A 14598-nucleotide genomic window follows, 5' to 3' on the forward strand; every position below is an offset into this window, starting at 1 on the left:
TATGAAAAAGGGGTATTGTTTTGTAGGTATCACTCTGGGAGCATATTATCCTAATTATTCTCCATTTGATGATAACTAAGCAAGTTCATACAGTGGTAACACAAGGACATACTGTATTATGAATACTTTAAACTTAAGATGTTATGCTAAGAAACAGACTCATACATTGGCCTTAGTGTTAAATCCGAGGGCACTTTTTAACCAAAGTCTATAGTATTTCTAGACCACCTCATTATGTCAGGCAAGGGCTGGGGAGCTTGTCACAGGATATGAATATGATACAATAATTGTAGGAAAAGTAGAGGTTGGCAGAATTTGTGGTGTGATTTAAAAACAATGTTGTGAAGTGAATAATTACATGGAATAAAAAATGTAGGTATTGGTATACGGACCAGTCATATGACATGATATAATTGTTTCATACATTACATGATATGTGCAACTACAATGACACGCTACTATTGATACTTGATTAATGGTGTAATTGAGTCTCATGCACATTTATAGTTCCTGAGAACTGACAATACATAAGTGCTGCAGATGATTTTACAGAAAGTTTTTTTCCCACAGTCATTTTTAATAGTCATGAAATTAATTAAAACATCAATTTAGCCAGTTCTACAATCTACACTTACAAATAAGAATTCATGACCCACTTCTTTCAGGAGGCAAACCCTGATTGTCTAACAGAGACGCAAGTAATGAATATTTTAAATAAGTGCTCATTTACTTACTTGACTTCTGACTATGTAGGTTTTGTGAATGAACCTAAATAAACACATAGATGTTCATACAAATAGTGGGAGTACAGAACACACATCAAGCGCATTACCAAGTTGGAACATTTCTACATAATTGTTCAGAAAAGAAAAATATTAGAACATTTTAAGGTAAATAAAAAAAATAATATCACCATGTGCAATGTTGTAGTCAAATGTGTATTCAACACAGCAGGTGCAGTACTACTGATGGGCCTCCATGTTATTTAATACATTTTCTTCTCCGTGTACTAGTTAGTGGAGGGGTTCATTAATAAACCCAATGGTACGCTAATCTCTGCCATCAGCAAGGAAGGCTGTCAAACAATCTGGGTGGAAGTTATTAGCAGTGATTGTGACAGGGATGTCATGGTAAGTGTCACTAAGAATGCTGTTTATGCTAAGATGCTCCAGAAATATTGTTACTGAAGATATTCTAGAAAATAACTTGCAGACATGATAAACACAAAACAATGCCATAATGTGCTATCAATTCCACTGGAAAAAGGGCCGATGGCGATGATAACAAGTCCCTAAAGGGTAACACTTATATAACTGTTCAAGAACTTGCTACATATTATAAGAATCATTAATAAAATGTATTTTCTCTCATGTCATGTTTTAATATTCTTAGGTGACAAATCAGCACCAACTTCACGTCATATCCACCATAAAGATGCTTTTCTATGGCGGGAATCATTTTTATACACGCATGTACACGTCATAAGTGCACTACTTGTATCACATGAATACTTTGATGCCTTTGTCATCCATGTTCTAAGTAGATAAAAGCCAGACATGGGAGCAAATAGTTGTACTGGTGGTAGAGGAGTTTGTATACGGTCGCACAAATTTTATTACTTCCTGGGTACGATTTTTGGGGTAATGTGTTCAGATATAGAGTGTCTATACAGGCAAACATCCCCTTCCTGTAATACATTGAAATACACTGTCCCATTACAGGGGTATGACGATATTCCAGTGCTTGTTACGTCATGAACAGGAACTGACCCCGACTTGGGTACAATGGGTTTTTATCCAAGGTCACGAATAACTTCAGTGGCAAAGCTCCTGAGGGAATTAGATAAAGGCAGGGAGAATTTGGTATAGGGAGGGGGTGCAGAATCTGACTGGGAAAAGAAGCCGCTCTCTGCTAACAAGCGACAGATGGTGTGAAGGATGAGAGAGAGCGGGGGATGAGGAACAGGCAGGAAAACAAGGCCAGATTTAAAGGGGTCTGCAGGGGAAGACTTGTGGGGAGTGGGGAGAGAAATACAGGGAAAAGGAGGAGAAAGTGTGAGAATGTACATGATATAAAGGTGCAAAGTGGCACAGTTAGGCGGAGGAATGAAGATGAGCAGGAAGAAGAATGCAAAGAGAACAAAGAGAAGTTGAGACAGTTAAAAATGTTACTAGAAAATACTATGTAAATTTCAAATAATACCAAGTGTTTACACGCACCACTAACAATAGCTACTTATAGAGGACTCGTCCTGGAGAAATATATGGAATTACGAGGGCACATTAAATAGAAGATATCAATGAATCAATAGGTGAGATCATCTACATCAAAGGAATAAAGCAAGCAGATTGCCAACTTAATGAATGACGTTTATGAAGCACATACCATATTAGCTGTGTTTTGAAACGGCAATCTGGTCATGTTACTGTTTGAAGCCTTAAAGGGGGAGAGATAATGGAATCTGCAAGAGATGTTGAGCACGCCCGAGAGATGGCAGATGGAAATGGAAAACATGTCAAAATATATTAAATGGCAAGATATAGTTATAGGAATTTATAGGTAGCTAGCAGAATCGTTTTGGAGTGACTGATGGTTTATAAGGCAGTGAAGCCTAGGAACGGGTATCATAGACCTCATGGAAATAAGAAGAGCAGCATATATTGCAATGGCAGCTTAAAAGATGCAGAGGTCAAAACATCAGGCCATATACATATTCAACAGTATGATAACTTGGATTTTTAACACGAATGAAAGGAAATTAAAGAGGACTGCAATTATGAAGAAGTACCACAATGTCTATGTGAAGAAACGTGATGCATTGTGAGTGGATTTATTGAAGATTACATGAATGCAGTAGGATTTGATTAAAAAATGTACCCTATTGTGCAAATGTTTTAGGCAGGTGTGGAAAAAAAGCTGGAAAGTAAGAATTCTTTCAAAAATAGTCATGTTAATAGTTTAATTTTTTATCAAAAAGTGAGCGGACAAAAGACAAATCTTAATCAAATCAAAATTTGGTGTGACTGCCCTTTGCCTTCAATACAGCATTAATTCTTCTAAGTACACTTGCAAAAAGCCAGGGATTTTGTAGGAAAATTGTTAGGTGTATGATTAAGCAATTATACCAAGTAGGTGCTAATGGTCATCAATTTCTGAAACAGAAACAGGAGGACTAAAACTGGGTGAGGAGCAGCCAAAATCACCAACAAGGTGAAGGCAGTTTAATGTCAAAAGTCATACACCACAGCAAGACTGAGACAGCAACAAGACACAAAGTAATAACACTGCATTAGCAAGGTCTCTTTCAGGTAGAAATTTCAAGGCAGATGTTCTGTCAAAGCTCTTTTGAAGACGCTTCATTTGCTTAAATGGTGTTATTGTAATGCCTCAATGCCGTAGCATTCAGCAACACCAAGATCAGCATCAGGTGCCATGTGTGGCCCCTTCCCTTGGTGTCCACATCCACCTATTTTATCAATGATCACCTCCTAAGCTTCAATGGTGTTCAATGGTGTCTCCGGAGAGTGGTTGCAAGTGCCACTGTGAGAGATTGCGAGATGGCAGAGTTCTTTTAAAAAAATAAACACGTTTCCAGGAGGATCACTCTAGAACCTCCTGAGAACTAGGACTCCCCCTGCAGGTACTGCATTCAACCATACAAATCAATGGAGCCCAGCTTTCTAATCACAAAATATATAAAAAAAAGTAGAAGAAAATAAAAATAACTAAAAAATTATAAAATTATGGTAACATTTAAAAACAATTATGCGGTGATGTCACCATCAGGGAAACTATCTTCCCAAAAATCCTGACATGAAAAGAGTTAAAATACTAGCATTTCAAATACCCATGGGGTGTCTACTTAAAAATTAATGGTTTCATGGAGTAAATTAGATTGGCCGGGTTCAAATATGTCCCAAATAGGGCATAGGCACTGACTGACCAAAATGAAAAAAGTGCACTTCTCAAATGTGGCCTTTTAGCCCCAAACAACCAGACAAACCCATACATGGTTGGTATCGCTGTACTCAAGAGATGTTGCTGAACACATATTGGGGTGTTGTTTGACAGTGACGTATACCAGGACCGGTAAATTCACACCTTAAGTACAATGTGTGAAAAAAACACACACAAAAATACCACTACAAATTTTGACAAAGGCTGGTGGTAAAATTAGCACATGGAAAGGGTTAAAATACCACCATTTAAATTACCCATCAAAAATGTATGATTTGATGGGGTAAATTGAACTGACCAGCTTCAAGGATGTCCCAAATAGGACATGGTGGCAGAAGGACCATATGTCAAAGTTCCAAGTTAAAAAATGCGCACTTCCCAAATGTTGCATTTTACCTACCAAACAAGCCCATGCATAGAGGGTATCACCTTACTCGGGAGATTAGATCATATGATCAATGGTATCTGAAGAAAAACAAAGGGTACAAAAAAATAATAAAACTTCCATATCCTTAAGAGGTTGAAAATTGTGTGCCAGTGTAACTAGAAAGATTGATGCTGTTTTGAAGTCAAAGCGTTTTCACACCAAATATTAATTTGATTTAGATTTTCCTTCTGTTCACTTGCTTTTTATTTTGTTAAATGATAAAAATTAACTATTAATATGTCCAATTTTAAAAGCATATTTACTTTACAGCATTTTTTTCACTGGAACTTTTGCCCAGTACTGTATATGGAACAATATAGGATTCATATGGCTTATTTGTAGGAGGCAATAAGAAAAGTTAAAAATAGCTTTGTCTATATGCACTGAGCGATATAGCTTTATATGTGAAGCTGATATCTCCCAGAAATAAATGTATGTCTTTAGTAAGGTGGTGGGTGTTTAATGTGTTTCCTGTTCTCATCCTACCCATCCTACTATTTTTCATCATGCTCCATTCAGTTATAGTATTTTTATGTTTTTTAGATCATGGATCATGGCACTAACGACATGATAAGAGAATATTAGGAAAAGAACCTCCAAATTAGTACTCTCAGAGATACTACCTGTACCATACACTGCACCAGAACGATGGCAGATTAGGCACCTTCATGGCTAAAGTCTTGGTGTAAGAAGGAGGGCTTTGGGTTTTTAGAGCGCTTGACTGGGACATAGCAATACCAGGGTACTCTTTATGTATATGTGAAATAAAGCATAAAATCTAACCTAATCGAAAATATACAGAACCACAAGGAGTCTTACTGTAACCAGCCTATTCATGCTCCTCAATGATAGGAACATCAACTGAATTCACTGTTATCAAGGTTTTTTTTCATCCTGCAGTCTTCAGCAGTGCTTCTCTGTAGAATACTCTGCATACAGTGGTGTATTATACTGTATTTTAGGGAGTTCTCGTTGTGCAATTCATTATAAAGGAGAATGCATTGCTCTCCAATTGGCATGTCTTGTACTGTATTAATCTCACCCCGCCTTGTGGTTCTTTGCAAGTAAGTTTCACAGTAACTTTAGGGTCTGTTCCTTGTGTTTATTTTCTGAGCTTTTTATCGATATCTAATCTTATTAGTATGATTAAATATTAAGTTTTTATATACATCAGCTAAATTCAGTAATAGAGAAAAATATGATACCTAGAAATATGAAAAAATATATATATTGTTTATTTAGAAGGTGTGGTTATAAAAAAGGAAGTATACATTTGCAGAAAAAATCACATTTGTTCCTTTGATTGGATTACTCCGGTCTAGTCAAATGTCTCTCCCATTCTTCTGAGTTGATGGGATCTCTTTGCAGATATAACTTGGATTCATTGTTCATTTTAGGCTTGTACGTTTGAGCTTCCCAGCTGATGGAACCTTCCCGCAAGTCGTCTGGTGGTCCTGCGTAAAGTGAGGGAGGACATTGGGATCTGAAAGAGTAGGAATACAGTCAGTATGCCATGTGCAGCCAGCTCAAGAGGAGTAGGCTCTAGTCCAGGGTTGAACAACAAGAACAGCAGCAGCGGCAGCTGTAATAGGATGCTCAGCAGCCAAAACCCGGCGAGTTCAGGGACCTAAGAAGAAAAGAACACAAATGAGCCAATTCTAAAACAAAGAATTATAGCAAGCAAGATCATATAGTGGCATTTCATGCACACATACAAACGTAAATTTCAGTGGAATTTTACATTTGCACCTGTGTGGTTATCATTTAGATTTTACATTTGTATCTACTAAAGCCAAAAGATGAGGACCTGAGCTATAAACTTTAAATCGTGTGAGTTGGAGTTAATTATTTCATGAACATTTTTAAACTTTATATATTTATTAATATTTTATATGCCACAATTGATTTGAATAAAGTCTATTTACAAAAATTTTGTTTAAATAGACTTGTTTTTCAAAGAAATTTTATATTTTCCTGGAATATCTGGAATGTACAGTATGTATGGTATGTTTATTGGCCAGTTCTCCAGTTCTATCAGTTCCAGGGTATTGAATGTTATATATAATATACCTGAATGACATCTTCAAAGACACATTGGCCTAAAAAAAAACACTTTAGTTACAATACTCATTCTGCATCACCGGAATTATCTTAGAGATCATGAAAGTAAAGATTTGATTGAGTTTATGAGAAGAGCCCAACTCAATTTATCCTCTTGTGAGTGCATATATTACACAGATTTACATTTTTGCTTTACACGTGCGGTCTACACTATTGTGTTTTTTTATTTTCCCAAATTGTGCAACTTGTAGTGGATCTACAAAATAGTTCTCTGTATCATTCTCTGTGACCTACTGTCCCTCACGCTTGAGGTTAAGCGCCACCAGACATTTATACCTTTTCTTGTAAGTTGCCACTGTATCCCAGGAAAAGTCGAATCACTTCAATTACAGTCATCAGGATGAGCAGAGTCACCAGGATGAATTTATAGTAGTCAGGAAGTAGAACATACTAAAGAAATAAAAGAATGTTAAAGTATGTATATCTACTTATATATCCCTTCTCAAGCACAGCCCGCCAGCAATCTTTATATGTAAAGGTTGCTGGCTCCCCTCTGCAAGAGTGTAGAGATCTACATTGGAACCAAAACAGGCTTGGAGGGTTAGATTAAACAGCTTGAGAAGGTGTTTACAAACATAAACGTGTTTTACAATATATTTTCTAGTCCTATCGCTCTTTTACCTGCTGATCACTGTTTTAGAGCAGTCATTAAGCCATATACAGCAGAATACACTCCCCAAATAATTTCAGGTTTGCTGTTTCAGCATGAACCCCAACTCAAGTGTCCTCAGAAATTGTGAAATGGAGCAAGGATTCACCCTTAAAACAAATAATCATGTTCATTAGTTTAACTAAAAACATACATTAGGCAGGAGTTATTTGTGTTGGTGCAAACAAGAGAGATTGGCTCTAAAATGGCCACATGATGTCAGCTATAACTACTAGCTAAGTGGCCTAGTGTCTGCTTTATGGAAATACGGACTGTTGTGAGGTTAATTCAAATTACCATTTTTGCTTAATTATAAGACAAGGTTTTTTCAGAGCACAAATAGAGGTCTAACTATGAGACTAAGATCCAGATCCTCCGCAGCGCTGCAGGGGACCCAGATCCTCCTGTCTGGTAACCTCAGCTGCTGCCGGCACTTCCACCGGGGGTCTATTACCGAGCGCCGGAGGTTGTCTATACCTTCCCCAGCTGCCAGTGAGGAGAATTCCCTGCAGCGCTGAGGGGAATTCTATTCTCTAGCAGCAGCCCTTCTGGACGCAGACACCCCCGCTGCTGCTGGCACTTCCACCGGGGCTTCTATGACGGAGCACCGGCGTCACATAACCTTCCGGTGCTCAGACATAGAAGCTCCGGCGGAACTAACGTCGGCCTCCAGCCGCTGCCTCGACTAGACACCAGGGAGTCAGAAGCACTGGTAAGATGGGGGGAGTGTTATATGGGGGGCATAAGGCTCTGGGGCAGAGTGGCAAGCCTGGGGGCAGATGTGCATAACTGGGGGGGGCAGGTTGGCAAATAAAAGGAAATAAAAACAAAAATATATATTTTATTCAATCATAGCTTTTATTAAATATGAAAAAAAAACTTTTTTCCTAAAGGGTCGTCTTATATTCAGGCTTTTTCTTTTTTTCCTAAATTAATATGCAGATTTTGGGGGGTTGTCTTATAATCGAGCAAATATGGTAATTAAAAAGCCAGACTGCTAAATTTCTCTTAGATGGGACATGGACCCAGTGAAACAAAATGGTGAAAATTTCAAGCTTAAACAATAAAAAGCCCCCCACCCAAAGGAAAAAAAATGACAAACGTATGCATATAAAGCATTGTTGTATTCAGAAGATGTAACTGAATGGGCTTTTTCCTGTTGTAAAAACAGGACAATTGTGGCTGAAGAAGCACATGGTGAAAAAGGTTCCGGTTCCTGTGGTTTGCAGGTACAGATTATCCTTGGTCACAAAGAGTTAAAAGAACGCTGTCTGATTGTATCATACCTTTAGCTGAAGCATTAAAACATAACAAATCCACCAGAAGGGAAAATAGAATGTGTTGAAATATAGCGACATCTGCAGCGGTAAACTGGAGACAAGGTCTACTTCTGAAAGAAAGATGGGAAGGAAGGGACAATAAAAAATGATAGTAATAGTAAACAACCAAATAAGTATATATATATATATATATATATATATATATATATATATATATATATATATATATAATGGGGGTGGGTTTAAATGAACCAGGGCATGAAAGCCTCAATTTGTGATAATGCAATAGTAAATAGTAAAAAAAATCAGCCAATAGGATCTGCCAATGCTGTTAAACATTCTGTAGTTAAAAAGAATGGAGCTCCAGGTCGTGGGTAGCACGCGTTGGACAACTCAAGGGACTTAAAAAAAAACACAAATAAAAAAACTAAATTTTTAACCACAATTCTGTATGTAGAAAACGTTAAACTAATTAGAATAACATCCAAAATTCCTACACGTTACCCCGAGGCGCCAGCTGTTTACAGATGGCCTTATTTTCTCACTCGGTTTATAAGCGGTGACAAACCGATAGCTTACTAGCGAAACAACGATAACAAAACCGATTAACAGCGATTTACCGGCTGCCCCTTCTTCTTTTTTGGGCATCGTTCGTCTAACATCGCTGAACACAGTTCGCGTCAAAGAGTCCAGATGTCGGCGGACAGGCTCGGGCAGCGCCATCTTGAATCTCCGAACGCTAAAGCGTATCCAGGAAGCAGACGCGCGAGCCAGAAGACCACGTTTCCATGACAACCAAATACGAACGTTCGTAGCATAGAGTACGAAGAAGGACAATTCTGACGGAAATGCATTCTTAAAATAACTTAGTTCGCTGTATAGAGCATCTGTCCAGAAAGATTGTGGCATTTAAATTCTGAAATAAACAGTTGCACAAGCAATGCATACATTTATAAACCTACATGGCTAAACATTTATTGATTTATACAGCGTCACCGTATTCTACGACAGGACATTACAAGTAGGGTTCTACTCAAAGGAGTACAAGATCCTGAGTGTTGTCTGTCAGATTTGAGTAATGTGCGGTTATGAGCAAGTCTGTTACTAAGGTGCATGCATTTCAGCTTATGTCAGCTGTCCTGGTTTTACTTGGAAAGTCCCAGAATAAACAAGTAAGTTTGTGGCCATATTCGTGGACTGGACAGTTTTTGAAAAAATAACTGATTGTTGCAGTTAGCAGGGCTCTGGAACGTACGTGTAATGCATTGAGAGGGACAACACTGAGCTTGGGTGGGACCAGGGGCGTAACTAGAAACTACAGGGCTCCGGTATGAAGATTGCCCCAGGGCCCCCAGCCTCACCAAACAACATGTGCCACCTTTGCCCCCAAACATCTTATGAGTGACACTTTTGGCCCCTAACAGTTTATCAGACTGTCTTGGTCTAGGTCAAAAGGGCCTTTTCTGAGCAATTTTGAACCGGCATGAGGTGACAGGAACGGGTGGTCACTGGTTGCCCGGGCCCCCTTGAGAGGTGTACCCCATTGCAGTAGCCCCCACTGCATGGGGCACAGAATTCATGTTCACACATTTTATCTCCTCTCATTATCCCATTCTCTCCTGCATCCTTTCTCTCATTTAGCTCCTATCAGCCTTTTTCTTTCTTTTCACCAGTCTTTTCTCTTCCCTAGCTCTATTTTCTTTTCTTTTTCTCTCCTCTCTCTTATCCCTCTTCTCTACTCCCTCTTCTCTACTGTCCTTTTTTCTCTGTGGCCATGGGTGTGATTTTACCTGTAACCACTAAAATGGTTTGTGAAACTAGAGGAAGGAGACCAGAAAGAAAGAAGAGAATAGGAAACATGATAGGAGACAACTAATGAAGAAAAACATGAGAAAGTAGAGAAGATAAAAAGTGTGAGCATGGACTTTCTCTCCCATCCAAGCTAAATGTCTTTCTCAATGCATTACGCATGTGGTCCACAGGACTGCTAAGTCCCGCAATCAATTACTTTCACTTTTCCAAAAGCTGTTTAGTGGATTCCCCCAGTCGAATAAGGGTTAACATGACAACTCTTCTCTTTCGTCTTTCTTCTCTCCCACCTTTTCTTTTCTTTAACACCAGTCTCCCTCTGATCTTTCCTTACTTTTCTCCCCTTTCTTTCTTATCTCCTTTCTCTACTTTCTATTTACTAAACCAAACATTTTAGCAGTTACAAGTAAAACCACACTCATGGCCACACTCCACACTCTATCCTACAAAGCTCTCACTAACGCCACTCCCCTCTACCTATCCTCCCTCATCAGCAAATATACTCCAACAATGACCTGCTCCTCGCATCTTCACTTATCACCTCTTCCCAAGCCCGCCTACAGGACTTCTCTTGCGCAACAACAACCCTCTGGAATTCTCTTCCCCGTGCTGTCCGACTCTCTCTACTCTCCTTCAAACGCTCCGTAAAAACTTTCTCTTCACCTTCGCCTACAACCCTTATCTTACCCTACATTAACGTCATTCACTACCACGCAGTCCTCACCTCCTGTTTCTCACCCCCTTATGTCATTTTGAGAAGCAAGCCAGAGAATTTATCAGTAAGTGTGTGTCTTTAAACAGAAGTCTCACACAAATCTCCCTCCTGTAGCAAGTGAGATGGCGTGTTAGCCATTTTCCTATTTGCTGGCCAGCGGATCCAGCATTAGATCAGATGCCAACATATGGGAAATTTTCTTTTCTTATTATTTTATTTTATTTATTTTTACTATCATTCAATCAATTAAACTTTCAGTATACCATTTGATCCTGATTGATCATGCTTCATTGTATCCCAACCGTGCCTGCCTTGGTGTGGCAGGACACCAGAAATCTTCTGCTAGTACAGGAGTCTGATGGGAATGGAATGGATGTATTCACCTAGCCTTTCAACTTATTTATTATTATTATTGATTATTTGAAAGCTTAGTAAGGGATAATATTCAAGAATATATTTTGTCAAACAACATAATTAATAAGATTCAATACGGTTTTATGAAGGACAGATTTTGTCAGACTAAATTGCATTCTGTGAAGAGGTAAGCAAAAATATTGATCAGATCTGATTTATTTGGATTTTGTGAAAAACATACATTTGCTCAGCTACTGAGCATATTAAAAGATAAAGGATTAGGCAATATTTTTGCACCTGGATTGAAAACTGGTTTAAAGATGGGGTTAATGTTTTTTACGAAAGGTTCTCCAATGAGTCAAACGTGGCAAGTGGGGCTCCTCAGGTTTTTAGGTTCTTAGACCCACTATTTAATGTCTTTATGAATGATGCAGTGGCTACTGAAAGTCACATGCCAGTACAGTCTGAACTACACCTTATTTCCCTGCAAGAACATCTCTTCTCTCATGAGAAATATCCGAGAGGGTTAAATAATATATATGGATAAAGATGGTTATATGGACAGGATTAGTTACAGCTAACAAAGACGATAAGGATTTTTTCCACTTTTTTGGGTCACAATTGGAAATCGCTTCAATTTTGGTTTCTGCTTTCTTCTGAATCAACTGGAAAGTTGAACTTTTTCAACCTTAATTACAATGCTATTAATTTATCTTGTGATTGTCACACTTTTTAATAGCAAAAAGTAATGTAAGCAGTGAGAACATCACCGATAAGATATATATATATATATATATATATAAACCACAATATTTTGGGGTTTTTTAAATCATGAAAATATAGTATTTATATTTATAGGAGGCTGTTCCATTTATTTACCACCTTCCCAGTAAAGTAAAACATCAATACATTACATCTAAACCTGCGACCCTCTAGTTTTAGAGTATAACCTCTTGTTTTAACATTTCTCCTCCTTTGAAATAAATATTCTTCTTGTATTATGTTAAGTCCCTCCTCTCTCTCTTCTTTCCTCCAAGCTATACTTGACATCCCAACTCTCCTGGAAGTTCTGGGAGTCTCCATAGTTTCATAGCGGCTCCCAGACGCAAACCCTTAGAGACATCTCGAAAATCGATTGTTTTTGAGAGGGAACGCGAGAAAGAGTTCAGTTATGACTATTACATTTTTTCTCGTGCTTGCTCTCAAAACATATTTGTGCTCATGTCCTCCTGTGCCCTGGTGTGTCCTGATAGTTCTCTGTTTGCGTTAACTAACCTCGTATTCTCGGTAGGCAGGCTTTACAGCCCTTTAGTAGCCTTCTTCTCTCTCTAATATGTCAATAGCCTTCTGGAGACGGAGTCTCAAGAACTGTACATGATATTTATCGTGAGGTCTGACCAGAGATCTGTGAAGAGGCAGGACCAGCTGTCCCTTTCTGCTACTAGCTATAGAACCCAACACCCCACTTGGTTTTTCCAACAATCAATATCATCCAAAAGTTCAGTACCAGGCCGTTTCCCTGCTTTTTTTTTTGAGGATTGCAATCTACTTTAAAAGTAATTCGATACAGTGTTGTCCTATTGTAGTAAACCAGAAGGTGGTGCTGCACTCTTATGGATGGCGTAGATAAGACACTCAAGCTGTGCAGATCTGTATATAACATTCTAAGAGTAGGTGTATTCGTTCCACTATTGATTCCATTAGCTCTGTGCCTAAGTTACTGATCCATTGAAAGGTTACTGAGCACAGGGGTTACATTATCTGTTAGTTACCTTACACATACCGCCACTTCCCAACATTATAGGTTTCCAAATTGGGATGTGAGCCTGATACATGGTCATCTGCCCACCTGACCCAAAGAGTCACACTGTGATGCTCAGTTGCAGAGTATGTGGAAGCTGTATTGGATTTCTGTGGAGGAATGAAATAACTGATATCGTTGGCCTCTACAATAGTATGATTTTTAAAATGTAAGCCGTAATCTTTTGGGTCAAACCATATGTCATGATATCATGTGTGGGGAGATGCATTCAGCCAAATGCATCTTCTGCAGTGAGGTTTCTTTAGGATAGGAGAAATTATAGCATGTTTAAATGAGGATGGGAATATGTCAGAATAGGCCAGAAGAAAGAGAAAGAGATTAAAGAGGTTGGTTAGGGTTAGGGTAAGGACAACAGAAAAAAAGGAGGTGCAAGAGTATAGGGTTGAGGGGGCTTATGGTGAGGAAGGAGGTCAAAGTACCATGTGATTGACACCATGGGGCAGCATGATTGTGTCAATTTTGTTCTTAAAGAAGGTGGCAAAGTCTTTGCCAGAGAATTTGGAATGTATGGGAGGTGCTGGGGACAGGGGTGGGTGTTGGATGTAGAGAATAGACATTTAGCATTGTGGAAAAGGGAAGAGATCAAATAAATAAAATAGGTTTGTTTGTAGAGAAGGTGGGCCAATGTATAGGAGCAGAGCATGACTTTGTAATGAGTAAAGTCTTCCAGGGAACATGACTACCTCTACAGGGGCTCAGCAGTACATGAACACTTTTGGAGGAGATGGGTCTGTGTGGGGCTGTGGTGGATGACATCAGGTGTGGCGCACATTTAGAGGAGCAACCGTATCTAGGACTGAGGCTAGTCTATGGTTATACTGAGCTGTGGCTACATCAGGAGGAGGAGGAGGTAGACATGCATAAGAGAAGTGGCAAACATGTGTTAGTAAGCTGAGGAGTGTTAATGTCACGGAGGTTCTTGTAGGCTTGTGGTAGCTTTATAGGTAAAGGAGCTGTGGGAGGTTGATGTTAATAGGCTGTGGTCAGACAGAGAGAAGGGAGAGTTGGAGAAGTGAGATATTTTACACTAGGTCAATTTGGTGAACATAGGACCATTGATGGAAGAAAGAAAGTGAGAGAGCCAAGCAGCAAAGTGATCAAAGAATTGGGAAGTAAGGCCAGGAGGCCGGTAGATCAGCGCAACACACATGCCAATTGGGGAAGTAGAGACGGATATAGTGTTCTTCAAAAGGTGAAGAGAGAGAGAGGGAATTGGTGGCAAGTGCAAGAGAGAGCAGCAGAATAGGTGGTGTCAGATGATATTATCCACATTTCAGGAGTGCAACTTGGTTAGAGATGAAAACGTTGTGGACAGCAGTGAGTTTGTTGCACACAGAGCATGCGTTCCAGAGGGTGCAGGATAAAGAGGTGCTAAAGGATTGCGGTTGTTTATGTTAGTATGGAAGGTGCAGGGTGAGGTAGGTTGGAATGGCAGGTCCAGGGTTGGATTTGATGTCCCCTGAG

At 39.1% G+C, this 14598-nt stretch overlaps 1 protein-coding gene across 1 annotated transcript; it reads right to left on the reverse strand.

Moving 5' to 3' along the window:
- Positions 1–5596: 5596 nt before the first annotated feature.
- TMEM17 (transmembrane protein 17) lies at positions 5597–9302 on the reverse strand. The gene is made up of 4 exons (XM_053451200.1): positions 9055–9302; positions 8441–8544; positions 6782–6895; positions 5597–6011 (listed from the first exon to the last, which is right to left on the reverse strand). Exons 1-4 carry the CDS (start codon positions 9155–9157, stop codon positions 5778–5780), a joined length of 555 nt encoding a protein of 184 aa, XP_053307175.1. The 5' UTR covers positions 9158–9302; the 3' UTR covers positions 5597–5777.
- Positions 9303–14598: the final 5296 nt, after the last annotated feature.

This window comes from Spea bombifrons, chromosome 11, assembly GCF_027358695.1.
Source record: "Spea bombifrons isolate aSpeBom1 chromosome 11, aSpeBom1.2.pri, whole genome shotgun sequence".
Taxonomy (NCBI): domain Eukaryota; kingdom Metazoa; phylum Chordata; class Amphibia; order Anura; family Pelobatidae; genus Spea; species Spea bombifrons.